Source organism: Anabas testudineus, chromosome 10 (genome assembly GCF_900324465.2).
Source record: "Anabas testudineus chromosome 10, fAnaTes1.2, whole genome shotgun sequence".
Lineage (NCBI taxonomy): Eukaryota > Metazoa > Chordata > Actinopteri > Anabantiformes > Anabantidae > Anabas > Anabas testudineus.
In genome coordinates, this window is record NC_046619.1 from 16,474,285 (window position 1) to 16,494,232 (window position 19,948).

Sequence of the window (19,948 nt, forward strand, 5' to 3'; positions counted from 1 at the left end):
TTTTTATCTCTACGACTTACCACCATACACTGTTCACTGGTTGTTTCATACTGATCAGTAACATTTCTCCAATTAGTTATGTGTTATACTTTTACCAGTCATGCTGGCTCCCATGTCTGTGTCTGCTATACTTTTCACTGCTCAATGAGGAATTTCCAACGTGCAAACTTATATCAACACAGATCAATTAACCTGACTAACAAAAGCTTCAGCATAATGGTGCTTGTTTCTTTTTTCTAGTGGACGACTGCTACATGCCAGGATTGTCTATGTGCAGACAGCTTTTTAAAAACCTACCTTATTAGTTGGTAGTTCTTGGCAGACTCTTTGGGCAGCAGTGTGTCCAGTTGTCTTGACAAATGGTCGACTTTACCCAGATAGCTGTCTTCTCAAACTTGCTTGTTCACATCAATGCTAGACCACTCTGCCATGTCCAGAAGTTGTTGTTGCTGTGCAGAGTTTGCTCTGTAGGAAATTTAGTACGTTTTGTAACTGAGCAGCTTTGACGGTGTGTTATTGGTCCTTATGAGTTATTATCGTTAAGTCATGCCATGTGAGGCTTGTGTATTCTCCAACATTTGTGATGCAGTCAAAGGTATTAATGTATCTGAATGTCTCTGGAAAACACCACACACCCATGTGTACCAAACGTGTATTATTTAACTAATATCTTCCTAAATCCTTTGTGCTGTGTAGCTTCCATTCCTTTCACATGCTGTCTCATCAACTTCTTCTACGTCTTCTTATAATGTTTTATTAACAGTTGGCTCACAGGTCCATCACTGCCACCCTCTGGACTGGAGTGTAGATGTAGATGTTGGCATGTTTTTGATATGTGTACGCTGCTGTGATCTGCATCGGTTAAAACCTTAATGGCTTTGCCTACTTCTATCCTGCCCAGAGCTCTTAAAATAGCTGTGTTAACTGATCATTTACTGTCTCAAGTGACTGAGTTTCCCTTTAGACACATCGGACTAAATAAGTTAATCACCTCCAGGTTGGATGCTGATGGTTTGATCATTGAAGATCTAGCCAACATGCAGGTCCCTTAACACATGTAGCAGCTCAGTTCTCCTCTGAATCCATCATAGTACAGAAGGTTCTTGCATTTTTTTTTGTTTGTTTTAGTGGAGCTAAAACTTAGAGCTTAGATGATTTGCAAATACAGGGAAGGTAGCATGCCTGTGTTATGCCCCTGTAGTGCAAGTAGATAAATTAGTAATATCTTTTAATATCAGTGCTCGCGTGCTCTTGTTTAATAACATAATATAATGGCAATTCCCCACAAGAGTAATTGTTTTATAATGAAAGAGCATCAGTAGTCTCTAAAGAGTTTGGCTTGTTTGAAATTTGAATGTGAGATATGTTATTTTAAAATGTAATTTAGCCGCACCTACTATAATATGTGAAATTCAAAGTCCTAAATTTTAAACTAGGTGAAACACATTGAAGGTGTAGATAGTTTAAGGGTTAATGTCTTTGTATACTGACCTGATTAACAATTTATCTGTCTGACAGTCTCTCATCTTCATTCTCTCTCTGATGTTTTAGTTTGCTCTGAAATTTCTGACAGGGACTTAACTGCTTTATTAATCATGTATTTTTTATGTGCCAGTGACTTTCTCCATAACTGCTGGGTACAAACATGACTTCTAAAGTTTTCATCCATACAGATTTTGTTCTTCAGTGAATGATGCCCGACTTTGCATCGACATGCACAGGATCAACAAATTCTACTCTGCTGGTCTCTTCCACACCGTGTGTATCAAAAGCCTCTGTGCCTTTTCTGTGGTGAGCTGAAAGCAACACTGGAAGCCATTTCAGTGCTTTTCTGATCTCCTGCAGCAACAGGATTACTTACTGTGAGTGTGCTGGTAGGTCTCCAATGCCCTGCCCTGCTGCCCTAATATCGAACCCCGCACTGTTGGTGTGCCCCCAGCTGTGGGGTGGGATCTGATACCTCCATAGGAAACCAAAGATTATGACCGCTCGCCTTTCTGCCAAAGTTGTATCATGAACCTCCGCCTCCCGCCTCGACCCCCACACAGACTGAAAGCTTTGCACTAAGATCATTTTGCATGCTTATTTTATATTGAGGGAGTTTCTGAATTAATGCTTCCAGTTAATGGATATACAGCAGTAGATTTGAAAAATGTCTGCTTTTACGTCTCTGTGGTTTCAAGGAGCAGGAACGTCTGGTGCTTTGTCTTTCAGAAGACAGCTCACTACTTTAATGTAGCTCCTCCTGTGCAACTCAGGTGGACTCGGTGTTGCATTAGTTGGAGTAGTTCTGTGTTTTATACCATGATTTGTTTAATTGTTAATTGTCCAACACTCAATGTAAAGGCAATGAAAAGTAGGTAGGATGTGTTTTCTAGAATCAAACTCAATCATGGCAGCCTCTATTACCAGGTAGATAGTGAAGCCACCTGGAGAAAATATTTTATATCAAAGTTTTAACAATTTATAACATATATATATTTATATATACTGTGTGGTACTGGTGTTTCTGCACTGACTCTTACTGAGCTCATTCAAAATTCACATATAATTACATGCTAATAAAAGAGAAGTCATGGCAGGTGGAGGGAGTTACATTTCTGAAAACAGCCAGCAGTGCAGCAGAGACGATGCAGATCTACCTGTGTGTGTGTGTGTGTGTGCACACTGGAGGAGGAATTTTTTATATAAACTCCCTACATTGGGAGATGTGGTTTGGACAAACGAAAACAGGACGCTGCGTGGATTATGCGACTAAGAAATCACTTTCATGCCTACTTAAACTGAAAACATAATTCTTGCTGGTACACATGCAGAGATTGCTAAACTGAATGGACCAATCCAGTGGAGAGATCTCAATAGTGGGCACTGCCGCTGGTCAAGGACAGGAGCAGATTTATATGATGGTCTTGTCAGGTTCACTTACATTATCCACCATTTTGAGCAATGACATATTTTCATTAAAAAAATTGTATACATATTACCCATAATCCATAGAAGGCACTAATCATGTAAGTCAGTAGGTATTTCTGACTTTCACAGTGACAGAAATATTCCCATTTCTGGTAAACTTTTTCACCAAGTTAGGGAAACTTAAAAATGCTGATTGTCTAGACTGCAAAGCCAACACTTCCACAAAGTCTTGTTGCCTTGGAAACACAGGCTCTGCTGAGAAGCCAAGAATGAATAATTCTGCGAGACAAGACGATGATGTTGGAGGGGAGGCTCCAGTCTATGGGGGCTGAAGCATGGAGGTGTGTGTTTCTGTTGGTGGAGCCTACACGATGCGCTTTATAAGCTTGTGTTAGAGTGAAGGTACCAAAGGATCAACACCAGTGAGCTGAGCCTGTGTGCTCTTCCCTCATAATGAACAGTCGCTGCAGGAGCTTCAAAAATAAACATCTTTTTTTTTTTTTTTTTTTGCATCAAAGCGCTCAAGGTGGAGCAGTTTCTGAGCAAAAGCATTCAACATGCCGAAATGTGAAAGACGAGACTCAGCAGGTGCTGCTACAACACCCTTTTATTTACTGTCCACTTCCTGCTGAGTAATGGCTTGTCCCATTTCATTCTCCCCCACTATGCACACACCTCATCCAATGTGTCACTGTAGCTGCATGAGCATACAGAATTGCTGCACAACTTACATTTTTCCATTCCCTGCCATTGCTCTTGATATACAGATAGTAAATGTAGAGCCGAATGCCATAAAATCTCCTTTTGGCCATTTGTCAAGCATTCAACCCTGCTGCGAGTGTTTCCACATTGTCACCAAGATTTCTTCTTCCAAGTCAGTCTGATAAGAGCGAAACACTTCAGAGACGCTGGGGAGAAATTGTTGAATAACATTTTTATTTAAAGATGACGTGAAAGGACAAAAGATAAATACGATCTCACAAAACATGAAATAACTTTGTATGATTTTAGGCTGCACTAATCTGTGTGTTTTATATTAATGCAGCTCAATTGACTATGTGTGATGTGAAAGTGGTTTGCTGACAGAGCTACAAGGATCTATTACCCAACTCTCAGCTCTACATGTTATCTTTCAGTTCATCTTTTTGGTTTTCTAGCCCACAACATTACTGTTTTGCTTTACTCTCATTAGTGTTACTTCCTATACTTCTACTACATGTCTGCTACATAAACAAAGCTAAAATGTAGTGTTTGCTAACACATTCACCTTAACTTTGCTTCAAATTATGCCAATATTATGTTTATAGCTTGTTCTACCTCAAGTACTTTTGCTGCTTTAATCAAGTAAGAAGCAAAAATATCTGTTTCAGTTATGTTACTGTAAATCTTAGATTTACAGCATTAGTTAAGTCTGCAGGGATCTTATCATTTCATGTTCTCTGTTTAAAAAAGATTACAGATTATATATGTTATATTATATAGGTTATAATAGAAATTGTCACATCCCTTTTCTGTTTCACCGGAGAAAAGAGGTCAAATTTAGGCCTTGATGTTATGAAGCAAAACAGATTTAGACAAAAAAAAAGGCCAAAATGTCCGTGGGTGTCTGCTCTGTGGTTTGTTTTAAATAATGTGATGTCACATTATATGAACTATGATGCTAAAATGGTCCTTTAATCTTAAGTGGGAGTAGACCTTCTTCAAACAACTTCTTAAAAAGCACAAATGCACACACCATTAAAAAAATATTTTGCTGAGAGTAATAGCAGTCACAACCTTTAATCTCTGTGTCCGATAATTAAAGAGCAGTGAATGGGCTTTGCTTTGACCTACCAATTCTTCATTAGCATTTAATATGAAAAGAACCAAGCATTAAAATTTTAGCATCTTCTAGCACGCAGAAAATTATTCTAATAGGTTAAAATCTCATTTGAATCCAATTATGCCTTTGCCATTTGATTCAAGTGTCGAAAAGCTTACCAGTCAAGTGTAACGGAGTAATGAGCTGAAGTGCCTCCATTTTGTATGTAAGAGATTTCACAGGTCTGTAAACAAGGGGTGGGGTTGGGAGGGGGGGGGTTCAGAGCACGAGAACATGGACATGGAATTGCAATCACAAGATCTCCTGAATGCACAATGATCTCGCCTTGGTTTCCATGGTGATGCTGTTTATAAAATCCTGAATCCTGCGTTAAATGACGTGTGTTTTGTTGTGAAGATTACCTTCAAAAGTCACACAGAACCTCAACTGTTATTCCTACACCTGTGCTTCTGTCCATTAAGCTCACATGTGGCTTTGGCTGTCATAAAAGATAATGCTAGCAGTTATCTAAGTGGAGGGACACACAATCTCATCGCCTTTCTAAAAACATTTTCTATGTCTATACTGCACTCTACATGACTGTTTGATTTGGTAACCTGCTCCCCTTTGGCAATCGCTTACCTCCATCTCCAAATAACACAATATAACAATACATTTCATGTGATAACAGAGAAGTATAATGGTGTTTATTTTTTCTCACACAGTAAAAAGAATAAAAAAAAATGTGCTCCGGGCTTCAAACCCACCCAGAGAAATCAATTTGGAGGTTTGTGGTAACCTGAGACATATTGAACTCCTACATTGAATAATTTCTTCAGGTCATACAGAGGCAGTCTCCCAGAAAAACACACACAGGCAGAATTTTTTAACCTCAAATGAAAAATTAAATATAAAGTGCTGCACCAAAAAAGAATAAATTGATTCTATTTCTTCGGAATCAGGGTGAAATACTCAGCTACAAAATGGACCATCTTAAAACTTTAAGGTCTTTAGTTTCAGATAAAGTCTAAAGCCTCATCTATTCAATGTACAGGTGTAAGACGTTTAGCTGCAAAATGCTGGGTGCATGGCTGATTTAGCTTATCAAAGCGCTGGGGGCAATTCTGGCATCAAATTTTATTCCATGTGAAAAGGTCAGACCTGCACCCATTACACAGATGCAACCTGTGAACCGTGAAGTATGAGTTTTAACTGGTTAGAAGGTTGACTTCATCCTCACTTTATGTATAGCAAGAGGCATTTCTGTGCAATACCCAGTGTTGTCATTGTATAAAAAAACATAAGACTTGCAACAATAAATAACCTGCAGATGTTATTGACTCTATAAACAAGGAAACACCCAAACAAAGGTCACATTGTCTGGAACTTGGGCAGCTCGACTTGTGAAGTCAAACACAACGAGTGGCAGCGATGAAGGACTGAAAAAACTATGTTTTTCAGGAATTACAGCTTTTGACATGATTGTCTAATTTGGTATAAATGTAGCTTCTCTGCAGAGCGATTACCCACTCCAGAAAGGTCCATCTCACCAAGAACACTAGTAAGGGAGTGAGAAAGGTATGTCTGTCTCAAAGTAAGAGAATGATAGAGGTAAAATGTGTGACCACTTTTAAAACAATTCCTTAGCAGTCATGCTCTGTGAGCCTCTCCACAGTGGCATATGAAAAGAGATCCCCAACATCATTGCAACTCATCCTGAATTTCATGGCAATCCATCCTGCGGCTCTCAAATGTCAACTTCATGGTCGCGTTAGAGGAAATATCAAAGTCATCATTTTAGCACCGTTAATATCTGCACTAAGGAATATGAAAATATTTCAGTTCAGACCCAAATGTGGATTCATCAACCAGCCTATAGTATTCACCTTGTTCATATTTAAATTAGGGGGTGTAAACCAGTCCCTGTTGGAGCAACAAGAATTAAAAGAGCCTTTTTTTATCTGTTGAGACCTTAATCTGAAATAGACACAGACATGACAAACACCATCGGAGAAGAAGCCAATTAGACAGCTTCAAAATATCCTTGAACAGATGATCTGTCGACTGAGCTGAGCACATCACTGATTTCATATGAAATGCACTGCCTCTTTTAGCTTGGTATTGATTTCCAAATGCATTTGATTTGCCATTTATACACAGCAATGCATTGTTCTATCATGTTACAGAAGAGAACATATAATCAGGTCTCCTCAAAGGTTGCATTAGTCCCGGTACGTCCCTGCTGCTTTTGTAGCAGCAGCCAGAGCGAAGGTCAGTCTTTGTGTACTCCATGGCTTTTTAAGGACCACAAACTGAATCATGTATTGGATATACCATTAAAATTGATTTTCTCAACACACACTGAAGTACCCTCTGTTGAGGCACTATAACTCTCTCTGCTGCTGTAGCTGTTCCTGAGATCATTAATAATAATATTTCAGATGTAATCACAAGGAGACTATTATTGAACACCATTGTCACATTGGCAAGAGACTAAAATCATAATTAGGCACATCATTACCAGGACAGAAATGTGCAGTGTCTGTGCATGGCAACAGAGCACACTGTATCATAGTATTTTCTTCCCCCATCTCAGAAACATTACAGCGCTTAAATAGTAAATATATTTGAACAAACAGGAATAACAGCGGTGCTTGATTAAACACTTCAGCCATGAGGCAGTGAACAATGTATTTGGTGAATAATTTATTATGAAGGTTTACTGATAAAAATCACTCACCCGCAGTACGGCGCCTAAACATCTGCAGGGGCGCTGCAGAGTAGCAGAAAGTGATGAGGATTTCTAGATTGCAAAGTAAATTAATTCCCAGCTTGTTGATGTTTTGACTAAAATGTCAATTTGAAAGTATCAAAATAAACCAGACAGAACACAAGAGAGAGAAAATTAACACATCTCTAATGAGCTTTTACAGTATTTAGATAAAGAATGCATATCAGCCTGCTGCAACATGATAACTGGAAATCCAGTATACTGTGGTTCCCTTCTGCGAGCTGGCAGGTTTAATCTAATTGACAAAGAACTAAGAACTGTTTGCACTACATGCTTCTCAGCTTCGGGAACCTTTAAAAATAAAATCACTAGTAACACATCACCAATACTTCACTACATTTTTTCAACACAGCATCTAGGTCAAATGGATTTTTGTAATTTTCATTGTAATTACATCCTGACTTGTAAAAATGAGTCATTGAGTAATATGGAGAATCTAATTAAAGATATCTACAATTCATTTGAATCATCATAGAACTTAATAGTTCATTGTTAAATTCACAATGTAATTAGAGATATGTTAAATTAGAAAATCGGACTAATATAACAATAATAATTCCAGCTATTTAGGGGTGTTTTGTGAATGAATGTTTAAGGTGCATACAACTTTAACTGCAGTATCTGTGGTCTGAGGAACATTGGTGCACTTCATTCAATCTCTGTAATTGCACACACGTATTAAAAGGTGGAAAAAGCAGCTCTGCAATTCAAAGGGCTTTACATAGACAGAGAAGAGCATGAATGCATTTGCTGCTGTCTAACATGCAAATAGACATGGTACATAAATAAAATAGTATACAATATATTGAATGCTAACAAGCAAATCCTCACAGCTCAGAATCCTCCACACCCATGTCACATCGTTTGGTATTCAACAGAGAAGAAAACAAGTCATTGCAGTTCAACAACTAGTCAGATGACTCTGAATGTGTGTATACCTGTGGCGAACCTGAACAAGCCAGGTAAGAATGCAAAAACTTCAACTCAACACTACCTGCTGTGGTATTTCTCAAATTAAAATCAAACCTTCATCAAACTCCAGGTTTGTCAAAGTAGCAACTATTTCAAATAAATATTCAACCTGAGTGTAACTTGGCATCAGTTCACTGCTGACAGGACAAGACGTCTTCCTTGTCATGTGACAGGTATGGTTGCAGCCAAGAAATTCATATCATAGAGCAGAAAGTCCCCGTTGTCACCATGTTTTAAGAGGTAGCTCGATAAATACTTGCTATTGCCAAGGTGGAACAGGTTTTCTTTAGAAACCAAGACTTAGAAAACACGTCTGAAGATTTATGGATAGCATTTTTAATGTTTAACTGCTATATTCTGCCTCGTTATGTAAAACTCTGTCTTATCATGCATATTGGTTGATATGTGAAAGCCCCTTTTACCTACCTCTTTTTGCCTTGTTTGTTTGTTTGCTTGTTTTGTCACCGGTGCAGCCAAAGGGCGAGTTATTTAACTTGTTAACCAGGGTCTGATCATAAAACAAGGGGATCTAAAATTAATCTTTGACTTATTATCAAAACAGACGCAGAAGATATTAGAATAACTAGAGAAATGTCAAAGGAAATAAAACTGAGCTGAAAAAAATCTTATCAATAAACAGGGTAATTTACAGGTCATAAGCCTCTGCAGGTTATTATAAAGCCATTTCCGACACACTCAGTTCAACAAGGACCTAATTAAAGTGGCAACATCAGCACATGTAGGCTGCTTTCCCCGTGACAGTCTCATAAACAACTAAAGCAGCTAATTACGCAACAATAAATGATTTTCCACTGAGGGCACGAGCCTTGCATTGTTAGTTATTTGTGGATGTTTAACTTTCTGATGGCATTTGCACATGCTCCCGTCCGTCCCGATATATTAACACAATAACTTGGCATGAAAGCACAACATAATAAAGCTTTCCCTTACATTTCATAACAAAGTTGACAACATAAGTCAGCCATGACAGTCTGTTCAAATCTGTGACACTGCTGAAGAAAGAAACATGATGGATTGGTGTCAAAGCTCTGGGGAGCCATAAAAGTGAGAGGGAAAGCACAGGCTGCCCATCTGTCAACAATCTCAATTAACAATTCTACACATGGACATACTGCTCTTTCATGCAGCAGCATTGTAAAATACAACAAGGATCTCTATCACGAAGGTGGGAGAGATTACGTTTTTATGAAGAGAAAACTGTGTATTCTAGTGAGCTGGATTGGTCCATCCATCAGCAGGAGGGGGGAGTCAAATTGAAATCTGACATTTAGAGCCTCAATGCCTTTAGTCTCTGGTACTGATATGAACTATAGCAAGTGACAAATTGTTTGTATCAGACCTGTCCCTGGTTGAAGCCTCTGATAATGTTTAGGGTTGAAATAGGCACCCTTGACATTTCACTGAAAGGTCAGGTTTTGTGTTCATTAATGGTCCCTCTTTACATACAGCCAGCGGCGGGACTGAGGATTATTGTCATAAAATGGGTTTGTGCCAACACATGAATGCTGCCTTATTTGTTTTGACTCATCTCAATATCAGAACACAAGCGGCGTCAGGAGCAACATCACACGCAGGTTTTATTGAAGCACTCCGCTGTTTCAAGTCGCGTTTACATCTGTAATGTTTCAGCCTCTGTGCCAACTCGCAAATAGCTGATCTGATTAGCAAAAACACAATTTGCAGCTGTCTTCTTAAATTTCTATAAAAGAGCAAATCATCGCTCTCTCTCTGCGTGTGAGAGAAGATCTGTGACAATTTCATGAAGAAAAAAAAAAACCATCCAAGATTAATTTGCTTCTGTAGGGCTTCTGTTTACAGCTGAATTAAGAAACCTATCTGTAATTCATTTAAGGTCTGCACCAGACAAATGACCTAGATGTGGAGCTAATAAATAGCTTGAAGCCCTGTTTATATGTATATGGTCCTATATTACTGCTGATAGCCTGTGTGGCATTTTTTTATTAGACAGCCTCCTGAGGGAACCGTGGGGCAAATTGGGACATTTTCTTTCATTCAGTGTCCTGCTGGAAAGCGAATACAAATAGAAATTCAAGCTGCTGCTGAGGTTTTCCACTCAAACTTGTACAAGAACATCAGGTTTGTTTTGGACACAAAGTGATGGTTCACTGACACAATTAACCCTTAACTCCCCTAATGAAAGAAATGCTATGCTGTGTGCAGAAACACCTATAAGGCTTTTTATCCTTATGTCAACAAGGCTGCAGGCAGAGCAGACTGCTACAGTTGTTTAGTATTTATGCATTTATATATATATATATATATATATATATATATATATATATATATATATATATATATATATATATATATAAAGTGGCACAATTACAAGACTATGAGAAAGCTTGTAAAACACCTGAATTGTCCTTTAATGTGGGTCATTGATCAGCTGCACTGTATCAAAGTCTGGTTTTAAACAGTGGTGGAAGTGAAAGTAAGAAGATCTTCTACCTAAAGTATAGTTTAAATACCATTCATTAAAAATGCTTCACAAGTTCTATCTTGAAGGTAAAGTGTGGAAACAAAGTGCAAAAGCATTAGAAGCAAATTACATTTACACAGCCTACTATTAATAATAAATCACATTTAAGATGTATTATTAGTTACTGTAAATGATCTTTAAAGTAACTAATAATACTAAATACAATGGAGCAGACGTATAAAGTGGAAATAGATATAAAGTAGACTCTGGGTATGTTGTTAATGTGTAATATATATAACTGCAATCATTACTAATTCAGCTGTAGCTCTCACAATTCAACTACAGTATTTATATTTGTCTTGTTAGGATCTGCCCAAAAGTAAAACCTGGTTATGAATGAATACTGTTGGATTTTATGTGCATGTTTTCATTACTCTGTTATTCAGACATATCTCAACATCAGACTTCCTCGTCCTTTCGTGTCAGCTGACTTCTCACATGTCTCACCTGACTCCTGCACCCACTACACCGTCCACCATGCCGCTTCCTGGTTTGGACACAAGCAGAACGCCATTGGTCAGCCGCAGACGCATTATGAGCTGATTGGTCCAGGCGTGTGTCGCTCATCCGCAAGGGGGCGGGCTGAACATGTTATGAATGAGGAAATAGAGATAAAAAACAGGCAGTCGTGCTTCTTTTTATTGTAAGTTTGACAATCTGTCGAGTTAAAGCGTGAACATGTGCAGAGCGGTGCTTCTCCTCGTTGTTTTTAGTTTATCGTGTCCAGCTGCTGAAGCTTTAGACAACGGTCTGGCTCTGACTCCCACCATGGGCTGGCTGCACTGGGAGAGGTTCATGTGTAACATCAACTGTGACAAAGACCCAGATAACTGCATCAGGTAAGAGCCCGAACAGCTGGCAAGGAAAACAGCCCTGATATGTCATAGTGGAGCATTTTTATTTCACATTTCTGCAGAATTACGCGTCAACACTGGGTCTTAAAGTCCAAACAAAAGTGATCTCACCTTTTACTTGTGCTGTAATATCAAGAGACAACAAGAGAATCATGCACACGACCTTATTGTGGAGACAATAAGGTCAGAGCCCTGTCAGCTGTTGCATGTCATCTAGCAATGGGCTTTCCAATGGACTGGGGCACAACAGATAATAATAAAATAATAGAGTTCCCTAAATAACCAGTTGGCTAGTATCTGTAGTATAAATGACATAATATCCCTTAATATGGCATTTTCTATGCACTGAGAAATTTTGTTAAGAAATCTGAGAAGAAATGTAAGAACAGAAACACAATCTTCTAATAACAGAACACCTTGAGAACAGAAACAACTGGTGCTGGTCCATAATGACACTACCTGATTAAATTTTCCTTTATTTGTTCTTTGGTTTGAGGCATTTGAAGATCTCGGTACAACAGATATTGCTGTCAGTGGGTAATGTAATAGGATTCCTAAAACATTTTTAAAAACAAAAGTACATAGAAACCCAGGTGAGAAGAGTAATGTGCCAATTTACAGGAACAATCAGGATTAATTAGTGAAAAAATAATAGAGACATTTGCTCTATACAGTTAAAAACTGTGAAACTTGACTAGCATTTATTAACCCAAAATTCTATTAACTAGGCTATAATGTAAATCGAGATGATGCTGCATGTTGTCTGAAGAGAATCTGGATGCACCTACAACAGTCCAGTACGGCTGAGATCTGGTGACTGTGACTCCATTACAGATAAACAGACGTCTGCTTGTTCCCTATAGTTCTTGCTTAGTTTGGAGCTGCTGTGCTTTAAGTCACGATTATCAGAACACCTCAAACTTAGATTTGTCTGTCTGTGATACCTTTGTCATTTTAATCTTTTCTGTTTTTTGATATTTGGCATATTTTTTGCATTCCACTCCTCAACATTGACATTGAGACTGCTCTTCTGTGAGCACCATTTAATGAAGCTGCTAATTGAGATCCTGTGAAGCGTCTGTTTCTTAAACTACACTGTAATTTACTCGTCCTCTTGCTCAGGTGTGCACCGAGGCCTCCCACTCCTCTTGTTATTCTGGTTAGAACCAGTTTGCGTTACTCTGTGAAGGGAGTAGCACACGGTACACAAGTGATCTTCAGTTTCTCGTCAGTGTCCCACTTGTTCATTTCACAGAACAAGAACAGGGACAAAAACAAAATAAGAACAAAAGTTCTTATCTTCTGGTCATTTTGAATTTGTAATCAATCCCAACAAATGCAGATGCTCCAGATACTTAACTAGTCTAAAGATTTTTCATTCGCATACAAAGACATTTTGAGTTCTCAGTCCACTTTTCTCCTCATTAGAGTCATAATTAGGGTGCAACTAATGATTATTTCCAGTATTGATTGTCATGATTCTTTTTTTCACATGTAATTAATTGAACTGTTTAGTCTATTAAATGTCAAGACATTTCTAGAGGTGAACATGACATATTTGGCTAGTCTGCTCACAACAGTTGGTATGTACTTAATTACTTAATTAGTCAGGTATTAAAATAGCTGCAGGTTAGTTTTCTTACAATCGAGTACTCAGTTAATGAGCTAATTAATGCAACTCTAATCATACCTGCAAGTAAAATCTACATTTTTAAGATATTCCATATTCAGTTCCCTGTTTTATTTTAGAGATGCTGATAAAATCTGCTATGCTCATTTAAAAAAAGCCATACTTAGCCAATAAAGCAATTAGAGAAGTAAATGTCAGCCTATTGGTTGAAGCACTGTTGTTTTACATGACTTAACAATGAGTAACAGCAAAACTAGCATTCGTTTTTGTGATACTATCTAACTGATACGATCATCTTTGTCTGTCTCCTCCTGTCGACCTGGCAGTGAGAAACTGTACATGCAGATGGCAGATGTGATGGTGAAGGAGGGCTGGAAAGATGCCGGCTACGAGTATGTCTGCATTGATGACTGCTGGCCCTCTCATGATCGTGATGCCAAAGGCCGCCTGCAGGCAGACCCCAGAAGATTCCCGGGAGGCATCAAGAAACTGGCCGACTATGTGAGTAGTAGGTGGTAAGGAGGCCTGGAGAGTCTCAATGCACGTATAGTATTAATGCCTCGAGAGAGTGAGAGAGAGAGAGAGGGCTTTAAATAAACTTTAGGAATGAGAAATACTTGAATTTAAGCTGTTTCACTAGCTGAAAGGAGCCAAAGAGTGTGTGTATCAAGCTGCTGTAGGTTTATCACATTTCTCACATATATATTTGTACAGTGTTACTAAATCGGGGGATGTTCTGAATCTAAGCTTCGACAAATGAAATTTGAGAAGCCCTAGTTTAGTAAGTTTACAAGTAAAAGTGATTACACAGTCAAATTACATCTTCATTACACATCCATTCAAGCCAACATGCACTTATTTACATAACAATAGAGAAAGGACGAGATGTGGAATCTATCAAATCTATCAAATGGAGCCAAGTGAGATACGCAGGCATTTATTGTCTTGGACAATCGCTGTGGAGAGAAGTTTCCTTGCTTGAAGACATCTGTGACAGCTAATAGGTGATATTCACCAGCAAAGGAATGTATTCCAGGTTTTTAGCGGTGCAACATCGCCACCTGCAGACCGTGACAGCCTACAAAATAACTGGACTTAATGGTTTTATATTGGATGAGTCATGAATCATAAGCATTTTTTCTGTTTTCAGGTCCATTCTAAGGGTCTGAAACTGGGTATCTATGGAGACGTTGGGAAAAATACCTGTGCTGGCTACCCTGGGAGTCTGGGATACTATGAGGTAGATGCTCAGACCTTTGCTGACTGGGGAGTGGATCTGCTCAAATTCGATGGCTGCTACATGAACTGGACTTTGCTGGGAGAAGGTGATTTTTTTTTTTTTTAAATCAAAATCCAAATTCAGTTTATGTAAATTTTGTCTTCCATTACTACAGTGCTGTCCGAAAGCAAACGTCATCTATCACACTCACTGACAGACACAACGTGTTGCATCCTTAACAATGTTCTAAACATTTATTTTAGTTCTTCTCTTCTTCAATATCTCCATGAATTCACTTGATATGCCTATTATTTCTTCTGGCTAAGGTTATGTGAACATGTCAAAAGCACTGAACAAAACTGGGAAAAGCATCCTGTACTCCTGCGAGTGGCCTTTGTACGAGTGGCCCTACCAGAAGGTCAGTGACGAACATAAAGAATATCTATTTCGTTATAATTCGCTGCCCGATGAGACCATACGTCTGATGTTATGCTACATAAAAGAGCATTTCTGTGCCTGCAGCCTAACTACACGGCCATTCGTGAGACATGTAACCACTGGCGCAACTATGCTGATGTGTACGACTCCTGGAGCTCTGTCAAGTCCATCTCAGACTGGACTGCCTCTCATCAAGACATCATCGTTCCCCGTGGCTGGACCTGGGGGCTGGAATGACCCCGATATGGTACTGTGCTCGACTCAAGCAACCCCCCAACAAATTTACAATGCATCATCTTTCCCCAGAATGTCAAACTATTCTTTTATTTCTTTAGCTGGTTATTGGAAACTTTGGCTTAAGTCATGACCAGCAGGAGTCCCAGATGGCATTGTGGGCCATCATGGCTGCCCCTCTGCTCATGTCTAACGACCTGAGGAATATTTGCCCTCGATCCAAGAAGCTGCTGCAGAACAAACTCATCATAGACATCAGCCAAGACTCACTGGGCAAACAGGGATCCCTCACCGGAAAGGTGGGTGCATTTTCCCTCCTGGTGACGACAAAATTTATCACACATGCGGTTCCTACTTAGAAACGCTGTATTTAAATATTTTATAAGATTTATTATCTATGAGTGAAGTAAATGCTGACATTCTTGTCCAGTTTGACAGCTTTGAAATTTGGGAGAGGCCCCTGTCTGAGAAGCGTCTGGCTGCTGCCGTGCTGAATAAACAGGAGATCGGTGGTCCCCGAGGGTTTGTGATCAGAGCGATTCCCGGCTGGAAGATGTGTGACCCGAAATGCAACGTCACACAGATCCTGCCCGAATACAAGGAGATGGGTGTTCAGACTCCAAAGAGCAATATAGTTCTGTCTGTGAACCCTTCAGGCACTGCTCTGCTGACCATCACGCCCCTGAGCAGTGACTTTACTGAAATGTACAAACTGCGATGGGAGGATCTGTCTGTCAAACAAAAGCATGCCACCATTTTGTAGTCCTGAGGTGGTCGAGCACTTTAACTACCTAAACTGTTATAGTTGTTTTAAGGGAAAGACTTATTTTAAGATGTGTCTAGTAAAAGTTGTTGATAATCAAAAAGGATATTTTTATTACCTACCTGAATACGATAATTATTGTAAACATACTTTTTTAAAATCTGGATGAATAAATGACTGGAAAATGTTTTGTTTTTGTTGTTTTCATGCGCCTAGACTTGACTGCTAGTAAAGGTTGAACTAAACAAAAGGCAAAAGAAGGACCAAACTCCAAATTATGTTGTAATACATTTATTGAAAATCGTGACTCCATCCAGAAGAGTGGACCACAGTTTAGAACTGGATGACCTGGCCCTGTAAGAGAACAGATGGAATCGTGAGTTAAAATGATGCTCAGAGGTTTAATGCTGCTTACAGAGATTTATACGACATGTATCTTACTTGTAACTTTGGTATTAAAATTAAGATTTTTAAAATTGAAGTGGTTAATATTTGTTGGCTTCAATCAAAAGCAAATGTAAACTGCATCCAGTTGTGTTTAACACTGATTAATTAACGAGACAAATATGCTGCTTTGCAAGTACAGCAAGAGTTGAGATTCATCATATTAGAAATGACCCTCAGAAAAGAAGGTTCTACCCCAAGTTTTTCCTCAGAAAATGACACTAAACTAGTAATTACCTAGATTTTATGAAAGTCTTAAATAATGGCCTAGCGATAATTCTTGGTTTTATGTTTCAGCATTTAATAGTTATCACAGTTGCACCAAATTCAAGACCCAATTTTCCCTGAAATAATGTTTTGATAATGTTTTGCCATCACTCTACAATGCAATTACGGCAGCAAAACATCACATTTAAAATTAATAATAGAAGTATTTTAACTTGACACACTGTGCCGCAGTTTTCTAGGACATAAATCCTGTCCAAGGGCAGAAGAAGAAGCAACTACAAGGTTTGCCCTCATGCTTCGATATAACTACAGTATACTGTGTATACTTACATAAGTTAATGAACTGCATGTTTTGTGTCACCACATTTTGTATAATTCAGTCCAATTCAGCAGAAATATTTAATTGTAAATCATGATTAGACGTCTATGTAATATACATTACAGCACAACCTGTGTGAACTGGTACAATTTAAATAATCCACATTCTCAGTGACTGAGAAATTTTATTTGCCTTTTGATTCTACCCATCAACAGCTATTCAGAAATGTACAATGTTAAATATCCTTCACACTTCATTTGGGATTCTCCAATACCGTCAGTAACTACTTTCATTAACCTATCCTCTACAGCAGGCTTTCCCAAACCTGGTCCTTAAGGCCCACTTCCCTGCTTGTTTTTCCAACTATCCCAGGTCTACCCACTGCTGATTAATTTGCAGCAGTTCCATCAATCGGAAGCTGGAAGATACCTTCTCAGATGAGAATTGTTTGGGGGAAGACAGAGTGAATATGTATCATCCAGCTTCTGATTGACTAAACACACCTGACTGAATTAATCAGAAGGGCATATAGGGGAGATAGTTGAAAAACAAGCAGGGGATTACATTAAGTATTAAATTAGGCAATTCATTGTAAACGAAACAAACATGGTTTGCTGAACTCAACAGCTGTGCATGTCCCTGCTATCACTTATATCATCTAACTCCTGGTGCATCATTTAATATGTTGCATTTCAGTTTAAATATCTTTACTATAGATCATTTTGAAACGTAATAGTATGTAATCAAACGTGCCTTTTCCTGTCATATCCTTTTTTCTGGTTTTTTTTTTTTTTTAAATACACTATATTGTTATTCTTAGTGGATTATATTAAGTGCAGTTTGATCCAAGTGTGCATCCACAGGTAGCACACACCAGTAGAAACTACAGGTTTAGGACTTTAGGGGTTGGACTACATTGCTTTAGGACCGAGTTATAACACTGTACATTTCAGAAAGCAAAGCTCATTGAAAAGTACAGTATGGTAAAAAGACAGGCAGACATCACTAATTACAAATACATACCTTTCTCTTCTTGTCACCACCCAACTCGAAGTGCTTGCATCTCTTGATGGCCAGCATTCTCTTGGATCTGCAGTTGGGCTCCACACACTCAAGCCTCAACACAATTTTCTTTGTAGTCTTAGCCTAAAGAGAAATTAAAACAGTTTGATTTCAGAGACGGTGTTCCAGTATTTAACATTATCTTTCATTTTAATTACCAATAAGCAAAAAATTGGCCATAATCAGAGCTTGAATAATTCTGATATACTGTGTTGTAGAAAATCCACTTGATACCACAAATGTGCCTTTTAATGCCACTCAAAACAAAGCAAACCAGGTAATCATATTTCAGGAAATGTTTAAAAGGATGTAGAATATAAAACGTACCTTTTTTCTGAAGATGGGCTTCGTCTGACCACCATACCCACTCTGCTTTCTGTCGTATCTCCTCTTACCTGCACAACATTCACAGTTTAGCTACATTTCGTGATATGGCTCATTTACCACACGCATTTTAAAGACTTATAGATTATTACCCTGTGCATAGAGGGAATCCTTTCCCTTCTTGTACTGGGTAACTTTGTGGGGTTGGTGCTTCTTGCACTTCTTGCAGTAGGTCCTGCGGGTCTTCGGGACGTTCACCTGAATAACACAGAAGACACTTTAGGCAAACCCGCACTCAGGTAGATTAAGTCTAGTGTCCCTGAGAAACTGAATGACACTTCATTCACGTCGCATGCTAAATGAAAAATGGCTAACAGCTAGCACTCTAGTTAATTCAGCACATATGATAACTACTAAGAATTTAGCTAGCTTATGCATGTGTGACAGGCGTCTAAAGAAACGCTTAAAAAAACAAAGCTGTCCAAAATCAATTCACTTTAATGACTCTTTAGGAGAATTTTTCGTGTGCTGTTTAGCGTTGAGTCTTCCCGGTCAGAGTACATGCAGCCTACATTAGCAGATGCTAACTTGCTAACATAACAACTATACGTTAGCAGCAAATTCATTGCCAAGAAAGATATATAAATATGCGACTACAGCAACTTAACAACCCACTTGGTTGTGTGTTTACGTTGACAAATGTTTCATAAAACATTATTTAAGTAAATCCGGGCACAGCTAACTGTGACTAGCAACAGCGTTAAACTGCTGCAACTTTAACCACATTATAACAGCAACAATTGAACACCAACACGGCTAATACGACCATCTACATGTGTGTTAACACGACATTAACATAACAGAGTTAACTATATTCAAACATGATGATTTAACCTGTAAGATTGAGTCTGATTCTAAAATGTGTCTTCGTGTAATAATTTCGTACCATGGTCGCGACCCGATGCAGAGGGAAAGAGGAAGAAAGAAGCCGGAAGCACTTCTTAAAGTAACCTCAGCGCTGAGCGTGCTGCAGGCGTGATGTCTGCCCCCTAGCGGCCGGTGGTCCGCACGACAAGAACTGCAAAGATCATCTGTAGGAGCTCCAATTTGAAGTGATTGCAGGGACTTGTAGCTACAGGGGGTTGTACATCTAGTCAGTGTCATTATAAAACACAACGAGAAGCATTTTAATGCCTGTGAAAGTTGTGTCTGTTTAAAGTTTGTCCCCCAAATTTCTGTTAAATTAGCAGTTCGCTGGGCAAGAATTCCCATGAAACATAAGTTCAAGTGTGGCACTACCCAAATATGGCCCTTTGTTTAGGCTTAGCCCGCTTCCACTTATCACCAAAACCGTCCTGACGGCTGATATGAAAATGAGCAGGAAGAAAAAGGGGAAGTAAGCAGAGTCAATTCCTCTCTGAGGGTGGGTTTAAGC

At 38.8% G+C, this 19,948-nt stretch overlaps 2 protein-coding genes across 2 annotated transcripts; one reads left to right on the forward strand and one right to left on the reverse strand.

The window, feature by feature from the left end:
• Window positions 1-11,406: 11,406 nt before the first annotated feature.
• On the forward strand, window positions 11,407-16,323 carry gla (galactosidase, alpha). Its single transcript, XM_026357995.1, is given in 8 exon segments — window positions 11,407-11,837; window positions 13,809-13,983; window positions 14,633-14,807; window positions 15,028-15,119; window positions 15,224-15,346; window positions 15,348-15,386; window positions 15,475-15,672; window positions 15,804-16,323. Coding segments are annotated over 8 exon segments (1,296 nt in total). The 5' UTR covers window positions 11,407-11,676; the 3' UTR covers window positions 16,137-16,323.
• An 88-nt stretch (window positions 16,324-16,411) lies between these two features.
• rpl36a (ribosomal protein L36A) lies at window positions 16,412-19,576 on the reverse strand. The gene is made up of 5 exons (XM_026357997.1): window positions 19,460-19,576; window positions 18,666-18,771; window positions 18,517-18,584; window positions 18,151-18,273; window positions 16,412-16,490 (listed from the first exon to the last, which is right to left on the reverse strand). Exons 1-5 carry the CDS (start codon window positions 19,460-19,462, stop codon window positions 16,470-16,472), a joined length of 321 nt encoding a protein of 106 aa, XP_026213782.1. The 5' UTR covers window positions 19,463-19,576; the 3' UTR covers window positions 16,412-16,469.
• Window positions 19,577-19,948: the final 372 nt, after the last annotated feature.